The 19,200-nt window shown below is 37.2% G+C and overlaps 1 protein-coding gene across 2 annotated transcripts in view; it reads right to left on the bottom strand.

The window, feature by feature from the left end:
- The window catches only part of ZFYVE9 (zinc finger FYVE-type containing 9), a 64,600-nt gene that overhangs the window by 22,688 nt on the left and 22,712 nt on the right, over positions 1-19,200 (bottom strand). For both annotated transcript variants that reach the window (XM_075037099.1, XM_075037100.1), the window contains 7 exons: positions 16,523-18,600; positions 11,633-11,732; positions 7,794-7,970; positions 7,290-7,459; positions 5,819-5,942; positions 3,972-4,094; positions 2,556-2,711 (listed from right to left, as the gene is read on the bottom strand). In XM_075037099.1, coding sequence (XP_074893200.1) covers positions 2,556-2,711; positions 3,972-4,094; positions 5,819-5,942; positions 7,290-7,459; positions 7,794-7,970; positions 11,633-11,732; positions 16,523-18,600 — 2,928 coding nt within the window. The remainder of the gene's footprint in view (positions 1-2,555; positions 2,712-3,971; positions 4,095-5,818; positions 5,943-7,289; positions 7,460-7,793; positions 7,971-11,632; positions 11,733-16,522; positions 18,601-19,200) is intronic.

Below are 19,200 nucleotides of genomic sequence, written 5' to 3'. Positions count from 1 at the left end.
GGACAAACTGCAAAGTGCTGACAGTACAGACTAAATGCTCCTGCCTGCAGGTCTCCGGCCTGAGCTCTGCTGCCACTACTTGCACATGCAAGAACTATACTCTACAAACAGCTAACAGCAGTACCTAGCACAGAGGACAGGACTTGGCCTCAAGAAACAAGTTATCCTCTGAGGAAATCAGAAACATCTGGGAAGAGGCATAAGTACATACAAGTTTGTGCTTCTAGGCTTGAACATAGAATTCAAACTTGAGCAAGAAGAGCTAGTAAATAAACGCGACTCATGAAAAAATAAATCACTATAGATAGGGTCTTTAATTAAATAAATGAAAGGGGAATGCTCTATTTTTCAGCTGAAAACAAAAACAGCAAGAAGTCCAAAATTACTCCAAAACAAAATCAACGTCACTAAAAGTAATTGTTTCCATTCCAATAGAAAATACTATATGTGTCTTTTTATTTTATGACCGTTTTTAAGAAAACATTTACCAAAGGAGATAAATAAAAAACATCCGCAGAATTTATTTCAGTTTCCTGATGGCAAAATAAATTTAAACCAGTATAATATATAATGAAAAATGAAACTGTGAGGCAGGGTTTCAAATAGTCTCTAACTTCTAATGGGAATTTTTGTTTACTCTAAACGTCTGTCATCGCCAGGAGAGGAGCAGTACCTCTGAAGTGAACAACTTTGGAAGCATGGCTCCATCTACAACAGCATGCAAACTGCTAACCACTTCCAAGGGATTACAACCACCAAACTGAAACCCCTACAGCATCATACCCTGTCTCTCTGGCTAAATAATGTTCATTTAAAACAGCCAGAGTTGCAAATACGCTAATATATACTTCTCCCTCTCAAACATACATGACTTTGAAGAAAAAAGGATGGATATTGAGAGAGTGCATTACAAAATGCTATGGGAATTTATCAAGGTGCTATGTTCTACAAAAAACTTCAGTGCGATTGGGTATTATATAGCAACTAAAGGTGTCTATCTACTTCTACTTCATGTCTGAAATACAACACAGACCAAATCCTACCAAAAGAACATTACACAGTGGAATTCTTAAACAGTGAAATTTGATTTCTGATTAAGAATTGTACAATAGCAAGGAACTTTTTGCACCAGTGCAATTGCAGGATATCAAATTACTACCACTAGAGCACTAAAAAAGAATTCCAAATACATTATGTAGGAGTTATAAATTATGTATTTCTGTAGTGTAATTATACAGAATTTCATTGCAATATACACATCAAGCTGGATTTATATCTGCAATATACATATATATATACACATGCACACAACTTCTCATATCTATCTCCCTCTGAATAACATCATAATTAGAAGATAAAGCATTGCAAATGAAGTGAGGTTTGGAAAGGTATTTGTTTCCAGTGTACACCAGATCCATTATGACATGTGATAATAGGACATTCTGAACCTGGCAACCTCTCTGGACAAGCTGACCTTTGTAGTATCAAGACATTTTAGGAAACAAAGATCTTTTTCATTATTTTATTAAGGTGTTGGATTCAGTCACTCCAAAGGCATTGCCATTGATGTGCTGAAGCCTTTGTCAATATATTTTCAGTATATAACCTTAACGTGATCTAATTTCACCTCTGGAAAACTAGCTGTATTTTCTGATCAGTGGAACCAAATACTTGCATTTTTCCTTATGCAATAATTTTTGAACACTAAGGTCCAACAATAGATAAAAGTGGAAGCCTATTTACTTAGCAAATGTAAAATGTATAAAGGTTTACATAATACCATCTTGCAATTGAGATTCAAAATTCAGGGATAATTTCTGCAATGCCCTACAATTCATTCCAGGCACAAGTATACATATGGTTTTGTATTACTTTATAACATAAATAATATGTCCATAATGTAGCAATAGACATACTGTGGGAATCAAATTTCTGAACTACCTGGTTTGGGGATATTTAACATAGTATCTACAAGGATTCTCTAAATTTTCCTTCTGTATCTTTAAAAAAGCTACCCTGACTTCAGACTGGAAAAAAAAAATTAGAAGCAATGTCATTAGTGTACCCATGAGCCCTGCTGAGCATCCTACTATGCGTACTGCTAAATGAAGTACAGTACTAATTTCAGATATGTTAGCCATATTCAAATTCTTACCCCAACACCTACCAGAAGCAGCCAGAGCAGACATTCAGCAATGGCTTGCTGAATACAAAATTATCACAGGCAGAATCCTCTTTCTCCATTGCTGTAATAGTCTATGCATAGCCTTTATAGCCCACACATCTTTGTTCTGCAGGTACCCAGAGGAAGGCTGGAATATCTTTGGAGCAACCCCCTGGGTTACCAGCACCTCATTAATAGTTATATTTGGTGAGATGAATATAACACTGGACACTAATAACCAATAACAACTCAGCCCCATATCAGCTTTGATCCTTATTCGCTTTTTATATTCTTTTATACAAAAATAGTCATTTGCTAAACGACAAAAATGTGAGTATCTGACTCAGCATGATCATCTATTCAAACCACTTTTAACAGAGAGCATTCCTACCTGCTAAGGCATCCCGGTAAAGTTGCACAAAATGGTTAAAGATATCCTTAGGCAAACATTTCTCATCAGGCAAACACTGCAAGAGAATGACTATCTCTGACTGCCCCACTGCATGCATGCCTTTTGTAGTGAAACACCAGCATTTCCTGTTCACATCTGCAGAAAGGAAAACACGTATCAGAACAGAAGATCAGAATTTCATAAAATATGCCTAAGTTTCACTACAGGAAGATAGCTCTTTCTAGAATCAGTTTTACAGCATGTTTTGTTGTGATATCTGTCACACAGACAAATTAGGTTCTAAATCTGTTACCTTGCAAGCAAGCACACCCAAAACAAAAGCAGCTCAATAATTCCCAGTTTACAGCTAAAGAAGAGCCAGAGCATTACAGCTCCCAGTCAGATCTTGGGATTAACACCACAGAGCAGACTTTAGCAGTTTCTGTATCCAAATTAAAGGACAGGATTTAAATGGGAACAAAGGAACCTGGGAAAAGACCAGCCTGTTGGCTGTGCATCTCCTGATCCTGATCCTGACAGCTAAACCAGTTTCAGACAGTGATACCTCTCTCTTAAGATAGATAGCTGGATGTCCGGTGTTTTCATGAGGTGTCACTGTGTTGTTCTGCTTCACATGAATGTTAGCAATGACACATGCTCTAAGCTTCACAATTCATTTGTTAAGAAAACTAAGTTACTGAAATAAAATCTTTCATCTAATATGTATATATATATATGCATACTAATGACATTTTTATATATATGTAAAAAATTGTACTTCTATCTAACCAGATGCTGAAAGGTTTACAAACAACGTCTTAATTTATTGTATGAACTTTTCACAGAACCAATACATTTTACTGCAAAACTGTCCTCAATTTCTCAAATAACGTTTTCTTATCCAGCAGAGATCAACTGAGGTACTAACATGAGAAGCCATCCGTATGCCTCCCCATTCATTCCTCCCTCCCTCAACACATGTACACACATATGCACACACACAGAGTATAAAAAAGGATAGAAGAGGTGCACAGTGGAACGGAACCTGCATATTACTATGGGATCCTATCTGCTTTTTCCAGAATGGGATGACAGGGAAATGAGTTAAGCAACCAAAGGAAGAACAAGTGATGAAATACCTTGCCCTACCAAGTTGGAAGGAGATGTTGATCTCCAAACTTGACATTGGAGGCTCTATCAGTCTGGTTTATATTTTCTACACAAAATTATCTGTATTGTTGTCTAAATCACTGGAAAAGACTTTTGTAATTTAACTTAATATGGCTAAGTACAAAGCTTTCAATCCATGCACATTTTCAGAGACTATCCTACCAAATAAAAATGCTGTTGTTCCTACTAATATAGATAACATTTCCCCTCTCACACCCCAAGCCTTATTTAATAATAAAAACTTACAATTTACTATTTTTACCATGGACAACAAATTAGCATTTAAAACAAATACAAGAGGGTCAGGGCCACCATCCTCCAGCTGCTGCATGACAGAGATCTGAGAAGGTCTCTCTTCTACAGCATAGTCTATGAAAGAAACAAGTAAACACACAGTGAAGTCTAAACTTACTGGTACAGTCGTCTACATTATAATCGGATAACTCTGATTCTGATGCTTTTTGCTTTTTTGACCTTTTAAAAAAAAACTTATTTAAGTATTGCTGATTTGATTGATTGTTTCCTAGGCTGGTATTTTCAAACTTCAATAGCATTTATGTGCATAACCCCTGTACATCCTTTACAAAGGTATAGCTTGTTTCATAAATCAACTTTTTTTCAGTATCAACTGGAGGAGAAAATGAAAATCAAATTGAGAAATGTGTCATGGTGTCAACTGAAATCCCAAATGACAGAGAAGTTAACAATTGTTATTTATATGACAGTAAAGCACAAGAGCATCAGTCCTGAACTACAAACACCAACACATAGTCTATCCCTATGTCACATAATTTACACTTTTTGTGCAATAGCTACTAAGAAGATAACAGAGGGGAACACTATATAAAACATTTTTTTATAAGTCACAGAAGCTCTAAATCCAGTGTAAAATGGATCCCAACGTGAAACTTCAAAGATGTCTGTAGTGTCCCTCTATGATTAGACCCAGATGACTAGCAATTTTTCATCCATGTGCTTATAATCTACTCTGCATTTAAGCTTTCATAAACAATAGTTACACTGATGAAAACAGATTTTGAATGAAATGTATTACCTTTCCAGCTAAAATTAACTAGAAAGAAAGGTAATTTCGCTTTCTAACGTGAAAAATGTTTTTGGAATCTTTTTAAATAGAATTAGAATATCAGAAGTAAAATGCTGCAAAGAAAATCCAGTATGTAACAGCATATGAAACAACATCAACTTTGCATACAAAATACAATTTATGTGAGGTTATCTATATAAAAGCTGAAAAGCATACTGTAGTTTCACCCCTTTTTTGTGGAGGAAACTGAATAATCAGGCACCCATACGAACAGCTAAGACAGGATGGAACAGATTTGTTTTGAAATTAAATGCTGCTCACATTTTGGTTTTGACACTATCCTGCAAAAAAAGGTTACTTCCAGTTTAACATTAGAAATGCACTCTATCAACAAAATCTTTAATAGGAATAAAAAAATCCAAGATGAAAAAATAAGTTAATCCCAGGAATGTATTAAAGGATGTCATGAATCACGACCATGGAAAGCAACTGTCAGATAAACAAATACATATACTGCTTTTCAATCTTTTAAAAATTAGTTTTTAATTTTCTGTATCTTCCTCCATTTGGATACTCTGGAAGGGGACATCACAATTACTAAAAGCTTCACTGTGGCCCAAGATGTGCAATAGTGCTGTTGAATGCAGTGCTCAGGGATGCCTCAGACAGAGCGGATGTTCCAAGAGAATTTCAGAGAAGGGAAGCATGAATATTCATAAGGCTAATTAAAATGTATCTCTGTGTGAAACATTCCCCACAGTCCGATTAGTGAAGAAATTAGCACATATTTCTGGACTGAAGTTAATTTTCTTTTTGCTTTGTGTTTTACTTCTTACAGTAATTTCATTGCAAGATTGGGTTCTTCCTAGATGCTAATAAGAACCAATGGTGCAAGTGAGTGTCACAACATTTAGCCACGAGTACTTACTGTGAATTTCTTCAAATATTCAGCATATTGCCAGCATCTTATTTTTAAAATAAACACAGTAACTATTACGTTAATTGCAACTGGTAAGCATGAAAGTTAGGTGCCAAATCATACCCTCACCTCCTTTTACTCCAGTGGAGATGAGAATTGGAGGAAGACCATCTTCAGGAATTAGATTCATTGCACTGCCAACAGGACTGCCAACCTGAGTTATATTTCCCGAGAATACAGAAGCATTATCAGTCTACAAGAAGCAAACAACGAGAAAGGACAACATTACAAAAGTAACAATGATAAAAACGTAAAAGCTGGCTGACTAGATTACTAGATTTGGGTGAAGGAGCCTGTGTCTGCTGGAGAACCAGAAGCACCAAGTAATTTGGCTTTTTAACAACAGTGATCATGTGATGACTCCTGTATGTGATCTATTACTAAAAAGCCTGCTTAGACAGAAACTGCATCTCCCTTCTCTAGCACCACACATACCCGTTTCTTTACAAAATCTCAATGCACCTATGCCCATCTGAACTTTTTGCGAAGTCTCAATTCCACTCACGTGGGGTATGGTGAACTTAACATTATGAGATTCTATCTGCACTTTCCTGCTGTCCTGGTTTCAGCTGGGATAGAGTTAATTTTCTTCCTACTAACTGGTACAGTGTGTTTTAGATTTAGTGTGAGAATAATGTTGATAACACACTGATGTTTTAGTTGTTGCTAAGTAGCGCTTATCCTAAATTAAGGATTTTTCAGTTTCCCATGCTCTGCCAGCAAGCAGGTGTACAAGAAGCTGGGAGGAAGCAGAGCCAAGACAGCTGACTCGAACTAGCCCAAGGGATATTCCATACCATAGAATGTCATGCTCAATATATAAACTGGGCGGAGCTGGCTGGGAGCGGCGTATCACTGCTTGGGCACCGGTCAGCAGGTGGTGAGCAATTGCAATGTGCATCATTTTTCTTCTCTTGGGTCTAATATCTCTATTTTTGTTATATTCCTTTTCATTATCATTGTTGTTGTTATATTTTAGTTTAGTTTAGCTATTAAACTGTTCTTATCTCAACCCACGAGTTTTACTTTTTTTCTCCAATTCTCTCCCCCATCCCACTGCGAGGGGGGAGAAGTGAGACAGCGGCTGTATGGGGCTTAGTTGCTGGCTTGGGTTAAACCACGAGACCTGCACACATCATTTTATGAGAAGTGTCAAAGTATTTTTCTGCTTCGTGCTGTGACAATCTTATTGTTTCAAACTCCTTACTGACCATGACTCAGCTTTTTTAAAACATGCATTACGCAAATATCCTTCATACACAGGCTGTACAGCCAAACTCTTGGAAGCCACCTAGCACACAGACTTCAAACATTGCTCAATGCTCTGCCCCATAATAGTTCATTTCAGTTCAAAATATATGGCTGTTTCAGCACTCTGCAAACATTAAAATAAGTGAGGACACTTGCTATACAACACACCAAGACAAGCCTCAACAGATTTCCTAGATGTCTTACCAAAATCACCACAGAAGCTAATATACTACTCATGACCAAAGAAAGCATGGTATTTTGAGCGGTGAATAGCGTAACAGTTCCTTACTTCTGCTGATAAAGTGTTGTTGGTCACGGGCTTCGATGGATCATGCGACACTGCTAAGGTTCCTGTGGAAGTTGTCCCAGCCACTGTCAGTTTTGCTGCATCGGCAACTTCTCCATTGGGTAATATCCCATCAGCAAACCAAACACGCCTTTGTTCTCTAGGTTGAGCCACTAGAGAGAACATTAAAAAAACAGGATTTAAGATCTCACAGCAACATTGACTGGAAAATTTGAGTATAGAAGAGAAAAATGGAAAAAAAATAATAAATAGAGAAATGTGGACTGGAAGGGACTTAAGAAACCGTCTAGTGCATTCTCTGTAGCAGCATCATGTATAAACACATCTGCTGAGAATAGTTCACTTGTTCTTAAAAACCTCCTGTCCCTACTGAGGGCAGGAATATCACCACTGGCATTAGCTAGCATATTTGGAATGGATGAAGTGCAGATATTCTTTCTGAATTCTTACTACAGGTAAACTGAAAGAAAAAAGAAGTACTCTTACCTTCTGCCCCAGGATGCTTTAAAACTCCCACAGGTACCATGACAGTGGGAGGTGGAGAGCTCAGGGCACCGGAGGCCTGAGCCTGCTGCAAAGGAGGGATAGTAGAACAGTATTCAGCGGGATTGTTAGGGTTAGGACTCTGGCTTGAGGCACTCATCATGTTCTCCCAGGCTTGAGCTAAAGCAAACAAAGAATAAGAAATATGAACACAGAGGAAGGTATCTAACAGTCCAAAACACTGTGTTATTTCCCAGCTACAGTAGGTATGGACCCTGCCACCTTCCAAAGACCATCCCTCCTCCTTTATTTAAAAGCCCAGGAGACTGTAACTAAGCAAGAAAATCCATAACAGGAGGAGAAACAGCACTGGTCCTGTGCAATAAAAATATCAGTTCATATAGAAATATTTTCTGAAAATTGTAACAGTACACTTTGACCTGAAAGATGCTTAGTTCCTCATGCTTTGTCTTGTTTCCTCTTCAAAGATTTAACTGAAAACACTCAATTCTTACATATATATATATTTATCACACTGTATGGACAGATGGACATTCCCATTGCAAATGTTTTATAACCTACAGGACACTTGAGCAGATTTATCTTTTGTACATGAGAAAAAATACCTTGCATTTCTTCATATCCAGGGCAGATCAGTACAGATCAACAACTGATATTCATGACAATAAAAAAACCCTTATGCTATTAATTCTGAAGGCATGACTTCAGCCTTAATTCAATTGCCCAAACAGTAACACATAAAACTTCTTTGTCAACAAGATCCATCGCAAGGAAATCTCTTCTCTACCTAGCGAAACAGACTGTATCTCCACAGTACTACTACTTTTTCATCTGTAAGGAAGGCTTGTAGCTATGCAAGGTACCAGAAAATTCATATGTGTGCTTGCACCTTCAGCCATATTACTATGTTACAAATAAATGCATTCCTCTAGTCAGGCATAAATATCCTGCCACCTAAGCTCTCAGAGCAGCTATAAAGCCTGAATAAATCACGTACATTTTTGGGTTCCTTTGGCTATCAATTGTCAGAAAACCAAGGTGAAAATAACAAGACCAAAACAACCCAAACAGAACACAACAGAACATAAATGCCTCCTACTTCCTCCCATCAACCTGCAAAACCAACAGAGTGAAATGCCTGCCAATGGAAAAGGTATTGACATTTCCATCTGAGAAGATTAATTAAATTGAAGTATTTTTTTAACAGCAATCCTGTATTCATTTTGTGTTAAAAAAGCATAAAGAAAAGTTACATCTCTAGCATGCCTTTACTAGAAAAGTCATAGCATGTTAAAAGAACATTTTTAAAGCCCTCGCTAACTCAAGCAAACTGCCAACTCGGCATATCTACCAATTGAAAATACAATTAAATGCATAGCCTGGCTGTGGAAAAGTGTCAGAAAACATACAACCCTCTCCCCACACCCCAGTGAAACATACACAATCCAGATTCTGAGCAACCAAATCAAATAACTGCTTTTAAAGTGTGATTCCTACCCCTGGTTCCAAGACTGTGCAAAGACCAATGCTTAACCTGCTGCACTGAGTAGGAAAAAAACACCACCTGTACCGACAAAGAAACTGCAAGGATCTAGAGTGATCAGATACGACCAGGCTACAGGTTAACTAACCAGTATCCAAAAGCATCATCGCAAAGCACAGCAGCAGGGATAGAAACAGGGAGGTAGCCCTGGGCAAGTACACCTAAGCATGCAGACAGCATTCCCCCTGTAATAAACCAAGCCATGGTGTCACTGTTCGCTGCCATTAATGCGTATCCGTGCTGGCAACAGGACAGAAAGGCTTTTAAAAGGAAATCATTATAATATGATCAATTTTATTATGCCTTTTTACAAGAACACTTCTGGTTTCAACTGAAATATTTTCAGATTCTTCCCTTCCCCCAGATGAAAACAAATCCTACTCACCACCAAAAGGAGCCAGCTGTCTTTTGCCAGGTGTACGTGTAATTCCTTGTTCTTGTACACCTTGAAATGTGTTAATTTCTCCATCTCAAAATAACATTTTAGCACACCTTCAATGTCATCATCAGGGCTCGGTTTTAATTTCTAGATACTACAACCTACAATATCCTGTCACCTTACATATTTGGCCTACAGTAAAGAATTATTAATAATTAAAACCTACCACTGCACACTGATTAATCTTTAATCTTTTTGAAACAGAAAAAAATTATTCCTGTTTAATAACAGAAATTATCTACTAATTTTGGACGCTCATCTCAAGACTAAGCACTCAGTTACTTTCAACTGAACCTGCATAATAAGGAAGTTCTTTGGAGAAAAAAATAAAGCTATGAGCTTCTAAGCATAGTTAGATGCTCAACAAATTCACAGATCTTTCTGAAAACAGCAGCCCAAATAATCTACTATACAGTAACATGTAAAGATACCACCAGAATTACCTTGTCTGAATGCTAACATAAAATAGAATTTTCCTAATTCTTGACTGAAACTACAGCAGCAATCTTTTATCAAAGTCTCCAAAGTTTAACTAAACATTTGCAGCAATGGAGATTCCATGATAACTGTTCAATAATTTTCAGGATAGTTAGTTATCCTAATGGTTAAAAGTTTGCATTCAAAAACCTGAATTTGTCTGACTTCTCATTCTACCTACTACATGTAAGAGTGCACCTGTCAGACCTTCCTCTACAATTGAAGTAACTTCTGTCATCAAGTTTCAGTTATCCAGATATATATTTATACCCCAAGATCAACTCACCTATTCACCTTTCCATTAACAAACCAAAGACTGAGCGCCTGGTATTTCTCATGATGAGACAGGTTATCTGATGATTTAAGCATTCACATGGATCCTCTCTCAATCTAACCCAATTTTTCTACCTTCCCAATTCAAGACAAAAACTGAACATTGAGTCTTTCAGCAACAGCTGTCTCAGCGTCATGGACGTAAGTCAACTGGACAGCCTAATCACCCAAAGGTAACTGCTGGAGCGGGAAGTTCTTGAAATTTTCAGAGGCCTCAAGATACAGCTGGAAGAATACTCTGTGTTTGCCCATATTTAGACCACATATGAGAAGTGTTAATACTATAAAGGACAAAATACAAAATAGATTCCATGGCCCTTTGGTCAAAACCAAACACAGTTTTCCTTACACCAAGCAGAGGTAATACAACTTCTTGTTTGTTCTACTTGTTAACTTCGTGACCTCTCTCATATATCCCATGTTCACATCAGGCTTTTAGCCACAGCACCTTCCTGGGTTTGACAGACTCTCCAGTAATGTGCCCAAAGCAATAATCCAAACTCAGTTGTCCACATTTGTGAACAAGTTTTTAGACAGGACCTCCTACTCTAGCACCAAGGAGTTAAGGAGGAAGAAGAGTTGGATTAATTTGTGGATAAATACTACTTTCCCAATTTCCTATAGTGCATATCTAGAAGAGGCACAACTGCATTACTCTTCTCTTTGGCATCCCATACAAAAGTGTAACAGGTTATCTACTCAGGCATCAAAGGACAGAGAGTAGGCTCCTGAATTAAAAACAAAAAAAAACCACCAAAAATCACAGTTTCTGCAATCCTGGTATAGCACTCACAAATGAAAGCTTTCAAACTTGTAGCACCCTTACCAGCTTTTGCCTTTTGTTAATCGTATTTAGTTTGGGAATCCCCATGCTCCACGGGGATGCCACGCTGATCTCTCAAGGGCCTTTGCTGTTTGAGAATACTTACCCATACAAATAAAGTATTTTGATTTTATTTTTAAATAGCATCACTGCAACTCAACACAAAGCCAGTGAAGTGCTGCATCTCAGATTCTCTTTCCACTTACCATTCATTAGTACTGAATGACAGATTACACACACTCTAGCTTCCTTTCGATCCATGTACAGCAACTTGCACTTCAGGCTACAGCATGCTGCGCAAAAAACCTGGAACCAAAGGGGAAACAACTTCAGTGTTGTTCAAAAATGTGTTACGAGCTGATGAATTCGGACAAGAGAATATCTGTAAAGCTCTAGACATGCAAAATAAGGAGGTAAATGATCAGTATTTTCCCCATTAAAGCCACAGTGACTAATACCTGCCCAGGGTGCCTTTCCTACTAATCCTGATGAAGCAGTATTATGTGGAACACATAAATGCATGTTGTCCTCTTGATACTGCACTGTGGTGTTTTTAAAATATGATTGGCATAAATGACAATGGGTTAATAAATTATAATTATATTATAATAAAGAATTATTTTTAATTTTTAAAAAGCTGATATTTACATGATTATAAATGCTATGCCATCACAACACTAGAGAGAAATCAGGAACTGCATTTTACGCATACTGGCTGCTAAGGGGGGACCAGGTGCAAAATCCCCGTGAGGACAACCTGATGTGGAGATGCAGTTGCATCGCTAGCGCTTCTCACCTGAACCAGCTCTAACAACTCCCCAGTCCTGGGCAGGAAACAGTCTTGAGGCTTCCTCCAGACAAGCAAAACCATAAAACATGAGCATGGCTTGTGCACCAAAACAAACACTTGCATGCAGATATGATCCTACAATAGCAATTGCAATCTCAAAATCCTGCAGAACAGACAAATCAGGGTGCCCTAATGATTTCTTATTTGTTTTAAATAACAATATTTTCTTTATTTAAAAGAACAGTATTTCCTCAGGGTTATTTTTCAGGTGACGTGAAGATACTGATGAACACCTATTTCATGCAGAAAGGTAATGTCACACTCAGGAAATCTAGAAACAGCAGCAGCTACCTAACAAACAAGTTCAGATATCAAGAGAGAATTTCAAATTTTAATTACAGGTGGATATTATATCTACAATTCACTATGCATTAGTATGATCTGCAATGCTTTCTTAATACCAAAAATTATTCCATCATCACTTCAACAGCAGTATTTCTGTAATATAGACAAGAAACCACACAGGATTCTCATATGTAAATATATGTAAGCCTAACTAAATTTCAACCAAGTTAAATATCACACCAAATTACAACTACTTTGAAGCCTGTTACTTTTGCAGTCTTTTAGTGGCAAGTTTAAAATAAGCACATATAAAATAAGCTCTGAGTTCACCACAAGAGCTGAAAATCGAACGTGAAGAAAGAAGAGCTCACCCTGTCTCATTTCAACCGGTTTTAATGTTTCCTAATTTTGTCATCTTAAACATTTCAGAAACAAAATATAAGTGTGTATACACTGCCATTTTCATGCAAAAATTAAAAACCCTTCCACATATGTGAAAACCTTTTTTTTAAAAAAAAAAAGCAAACGTACTTTAAAAATTTATGCATTTACACCTTAACCCAATTTACAAGCATTCTAGGGAATATTAATAACAACATCACAGCATATTTTAGAGACATTTGACATCATTTCAGTTCTCTGGGAGAAACTTCCAGTCAAAAGTTCAGTATTGAACATGGAAAAATCAATGTCTTCAACCATAAATGAAGGACCAACACAAATTAATATCTAATTTGGGACCCTTTATCAAACACCACATTGTGCACTCAGCAAAGCTCCCAAGTGCAACGATTTAAATCTTAAAAGAGAAAATAGAAGCAATGACAGAACATCTACACCTCCTCTCTTAGGCTGCATCAGCCTTCTAACAGTAGTAATGCAGAGGAAGAACACAATCCAGCAAAACTGACAATTCAGTCTTGTTGTTAACAGTCGCCAAGTCATTATCTCAGCATATCATGCTATAAAAAAATAACGTAGCAGTGTCAAAGCAAGTTTTTATGTTAGTAGGATTTGCAGGTTCACTGGGAGTTGTTAATGCATTAGTTGCTAGGGGGGTTGGTGATTTTTTTGTATTTTAGTGGGAAAAATATGGGTTTGGTTGTCAGTAAAAAGATGACATACAAATTTTCTGGTTTTCATATCAAGGATGATTGTTTCCTCTGACAATAGAAAATACATAAATATGTAAGATAAAATTTATGAATGTGTTCAGATAGATTCTTCAGGTTCTTCATTTTAATTCAAAATTTACTGTATTACTTTCTACCACTCCTCTGAGGTTCATATCTTCCATTAATTTTGCAATTATTACCCTGAAATTAAAAACTGAGACAGACTTCCCAGGTGTCACTCAACTATTTTTAAATGCAACTTTAATTCCCAAATGAAACAGATACATTCACCCCACTACAATGATTTGTCATGACGCTAATAAAGCTTAAAAAGAAACTATTGTGCTAGAGCTTGTGTTCAAAAATATTCAGTCCCATGACTTCCCCTAGAAACAATTAATTGCAAGAGCTGAAGACGCTATCTCCTCAGTTCTTTAAGTGAGATTCATATATTTAATAGAAACAGTTGAAGCATCGCTGTGATTCAGTAGTTAGCTATACCACAGGCACATAGTCAACATGACTTGCTTTGGGGTTGGTTATCTTAACCAGAAAGCAAGAGTAGACACTACAGCTAAAGCCATTACAGCTAGGTTCATCAGAGCTTGCCTGTCAAAGCCTTTGGTCTCTTTCGTCCCAGAATCATTACAGGAATTAAGTGTTGTAAAGCAATTTGCAGTAAGTGCTAAGTATTATTTGACCTATACTGATTCTTAGCATTTATTAATGAGTGCTTTTTTTTTTTAGAGAGAAAATAACATATGAAGGCATGAAATAACAGAATTTTCTGCCACATCTTTTGACTGCACATGTGCAAATTTGGCTCAGACAACATTAGCTAACAAAAGCTTCTAGAACAAGCCATTCTGAGGATTATTCTAACACTCTGAGAATACTAAATACTAATATGTGATGCATTCTTCACATCTGAGAAACAAGTTTGTCTACAGAGCAGAGGGACCTTTTATTTTATCCATTCCCCACATATCACCCAAAAAATTGCTGGTTGGTCTTCTCATGGTTTGTCTTCAGTAGTTTAAAAAAACAAACAAAAAAAAAAACACCAAAAAAACACACCACATTTTTTGGCCTTGCTCTATCTGTGCATGTTTTATCCATTTTGTTTATACATATTTTCGTTTTCTGCTTCTCATTTGTGCAATTCAGCGCTTCAGTCATTACAGGAAAGTAATTAAATCTAAGCAATGAACTTGTTTAAAACACAAAAATAAGTAGAAAACATTACTGTAAATGAAAATTGTAGTCATATTTGTTAAACTCATAAAAACCAAAAGAATGACGTACATAACTGACAGTATAAGTTAATGTATCAAAGCTAAAACAATGGACATTCTTTTAACTTATGTGCCTTACAGATTCTCCTTAACTGCAATGAGAAAAATATTGAGCCCTTTGATATTAACTGAAAGGTACACAAAAAGTAGGCATGTACCTCATATGATGCTTATTCATTGCCTGTGGTTACTAGCTCCACATCAGGACTTCCACTGCAACCAACCTGCAAGAGGATGGGCCGAAGCAAGCAACTGGAAGTCCTGGATCAGTGCACAATGAACATCTGCTTAGCTTTTAAAAGTGTCCTGGGAAAGATTTTTCAGCATGTCTCAAAATCAAATTTTAATAAAATCTATTTATCTGGTGTTGCAGTGAAGAGACTGAGTGCTATGCATTTTGGTTACTAAAGGGCCAAATGGGACATGTACGTAGTCCGTTACAGAGGAGCAAGCCTGGATTTTCTGCTATACTGCTTCCAGAAACAGGTGGCATAAAGGTTTGAGATTTCCAGATATATTTGCTTCTTTTAGGTCCTTTGTTCAGGTCATTCTGCTTCCCTGCACTCTTCTGGTAGCAAAGGATATCTCCCATAGCAGTCAGGAAGTCTTTCAGAAAATCAACTTCAAAAACCTTTGGATGGGGCTTAAGTGAAACAAAGTTACTTTTACTCTAGTTTTTAGTGGGTTTTAGTATTTCTTTTCATCTTAAAAATATTCATTAATATCTACTTGACAAGAGTATTAGGAAAAAATATGATGATTCAAAAGCAGTAAACTAAGTTCCTACTCCCCAGGTGCCACTGACTTGTATTTCAGTAACAAGATATTTGGAAATACTTTACATGCTAATCATTTACCATAAACTGGCCACATAAGAATTTATGTTGACCTAGATGGCACATATATATAACTTCAAAAAAGTCAACAACAAAACATTTCTTACACAACACAAAATGATACAGAAATTATGTTTTAGTTGTCTTCATTACAAAATTTCTCACCATGTATACATACATCAGGCTACAGATAATTTACTATATTTTTTCCCAGGAGCAAATGTATGTTCTTTAAAATAACGTAAGCACTATGAGAAAAGTTAGTAAATAAGACTTAAAAGAACAAGAGCTGATCAGCGATCTAAACCAGCAGGAACACCAGCAATTCAACAGCACACTTCCAATTCACATCAATATGTTTCAGTATCTTTAATGGGATTATTGATGCAGTAATTTCTGCAAACTAGTTTCCTGCTCTTAGCCATTTTATCACAGTTCGACATGAATCCAATGATGTTGATTATTGCAATCAACAAATGCACTGCTCATACAGGCTAATAATTCCTTCAGTTATAAATAACAATCAGTTATTCTCTATTAGAACCCTAAGTAGATTAGAGCTTAGAAACTCCTTTTTTTCCTTCACAACACGGCTTTTTAGGCAGAGATATCACAGGTAACTATAGCCAGTGGCTGAGGAAGTCCTCTGATTTGATCTTCTGCAGTAACAGGGAAAAAAGCGTGCTTTGAGCTTACTCACAAAATATGAACTTACCTTCCCACAAGCTCTGCAATGATGCCTTCTTTTGGTGAATGTAAATCTGGCCTCACATTTCATACAGTTTGGTGCTTGAGAATCTGGAACCCAAACTGGAGCCACCTCACCCAAAGTCGTAAAAGGCTTTCTGGCTGGAGCTCCAAACTGACCAGCTCTGAGATCATTATCTGGACTATCTGGGGCTACTGCAAGGCACGGACTACTAGAGACTCCAGATTCATACTCTTCCAAATGTTCCCCATTAGTATCAGTAACAGAGGCATTTGAAGAGGTTTCACCAGGAAATGCATCTGTTGTATCCCCTAACTGTGTTTTACCAAAGACATTTTTGTTTTTACTATTACCCCCACAATTTGGGGGAACAAGGTCATTTTGTAAGTGGTCCGATAATGGCTTCGGAATCTGCAGTTTAAGATTTGTAGGTTGCTTAGGTCTTGCACCACCAAAAGGAACACTGATAGATTGCAGATTAGTCACCGGTTTTGGTGAAGTTTGCCCTTGCATGGATGAAACCTGACTACAAAGATTATGTAAATAATTTTTCTTTATGTGGTCACCACTGCTGTTTAAAATAAGACCACTCCCTTCTGTGGTCTCATTTCCTCTCTGTTCATAAACATTAGTGTAACATTCTGACTTGCTCTCCTCTATCTCCTTTTCCTCTGTTACTGAGTCTTCCTTGGAAGGTAAAGACTTTGGAACATGAGTAACAACTGGGTTCTGCATTCCATAGGAATCACAACCATTAGACAGAGAGCTTGCTGATGTAGACATCACATCAGAGAGACTGGACCCTTCAAGCTCATCTATACCAGTCCCTTTCAAGTGTATGCCTGCCTCCATCATCCCATCTCCACCTTCTTTACTATTACTACACGCATCATCAGGCTGTTTCGTCTGCAAAAGTCTTTCATTCTCTCCCAGAGTTTGCTTATTACTCATCTCATTCAACTTTGTCAGTTCCCAATTAGCCATCTCCTGAGACTCAGGGTAACACTCTGCCATGCTGAGCAATTCCGTTGTGCCAAGATTTTTATCACATTCAATGGCTTCGCTTTCAGTGGCACTAACATCCTCAGGGGCAAAATGTTCTACAATGTGTTCCTTATAATTGCCACTTCCAGCCATGTTAGGTTGACAAGTTTCGGTGAGCCCAGGTAGCCTAGACTGTAACTGTTGGGTTGTTTCCTGTTCTACAACTAAGCTTCCATTACTTGAACCAGAAGAAGAGTTTTTAGCTTCTAGATCCGTTCTCTGAGGAATGGCTTTACTAGTAAAATTTTCAACCGATACACAGTTTTCTTGTATTTTAATGGTACCATCAACTGGTCTCTGTAAAAGAGTCACTGCATTAATCCCTGCAGTTGTAGCTTCTGAAAACAGCGAATCTTTACTCATATTAAAATCATCCTTTAATCGAGAGGAGGGGCATGCAACAGTCAGGCTTTCAGATGAAGCATTAATCAAATTACTTATAGAGTCATCTTCAGTGCACAGCCTATTTACTTGCTTTTCTGTATCTGTATCTTTTTCCGTGGATCCATTTACAGTAACACTAAACTGATCACTCTGTCGGTTTTCATTATCCAGTGTAAAGCTAAGAGTGTCCATTAGGGACTGACTGTTGTAATTTTTACAATCCAGCAAATCGCCACTTTGTAGTGTTCTTCTGTCACAGTTATGCATGACTGCCACCACTAGTACATTTTTCTCCTCTGGCAAGCAAGCTGTATTTCCACATTTCTTTTCTCCTGTTTCCACAGTGTTACACTGATCATCCCGATTACTATTCCTTTTAATCAATTGATCGTCTGCTGCTGCCTGATCATCAATCCACATGACTGGGGTCTCTGGGCTCGCGCTAAAATCCTTTCCATTAGCACAGTGATCCCCTCCTCCTGTTGGTGTGGTCACTGAATGAGACAAGGAGAAAGACTTTAATCTCTGTTGACATTCATTAGGAGTTGTAGCTTCATTAACATTGGCCACGGTCGGGTTAAATGACAGATGACGAGAAGGCGGATCTAGAATCTGATTCCACTTTGCACCCAATAGTGTAGGTGAAACAGCGGCATCTGAAAAAGTGTTTAAATAAGAGAAATTACTGTCATATTAAAGCTACAGGTTTTAACAACTCTGTTGCATTAGAATGCCCCAAATATAAAAGTAGAGATGTTCAAATATGGGCACAACAGTAAAACACTTCTGCCATAGCTAACATCCTTGATCTACCATTAGTAGTGTAATTGCATAATGTTTCTGGAACTCAAGAAGTTTAGAGCTACACCAATTAGTATCAGGTTGAATTTGCACAAGCAACTTTAAACTATTGATTAATATACTTTAGACAGCTAGAAATGCCTAGAGAGATTCCCACTCCCATAAAATGTTCAACATCCTTGACAGGACAGAAGTAGCAATTAGGCTAAGCAAAAAATTTAATACTTCAAATATGAGAACTCTCATTATATGATTTATGTGACCTAATAAAACATTTCTATGCTTGAGACTCACAAAACTGCAAAAGAAGCTTAAAATAAGGTTTGCCTGATTTGTTTAAAATAAATGATTAAAATATTGCCACTAAGATTAAGCTTCACAAAACGTTTCTTTAAAAAGCGTACAGAAGATTTGCTATTAAAAGAGGGAGAAATTTTTAAAAAGTAAACAAGATG

This window comes from Buteo buteo, chromosome 10, assembly GCF_964188355.1.
Source record: "Buteo buteo chromosome 10, bButBut1.hap1.1, whole genome shotgun sequence".
Lineage (NCBI taxonomy): Eukaryota > Metazoa > Chordata > Aves > Accipitriformes > Accipitridae > Buteo > Buteo buteo.
The sequence above is the reverse complement of the archived record's forward strand: the minus strand, read 5'-3'. Positions and strand labels throughout refer to the sequence as shown.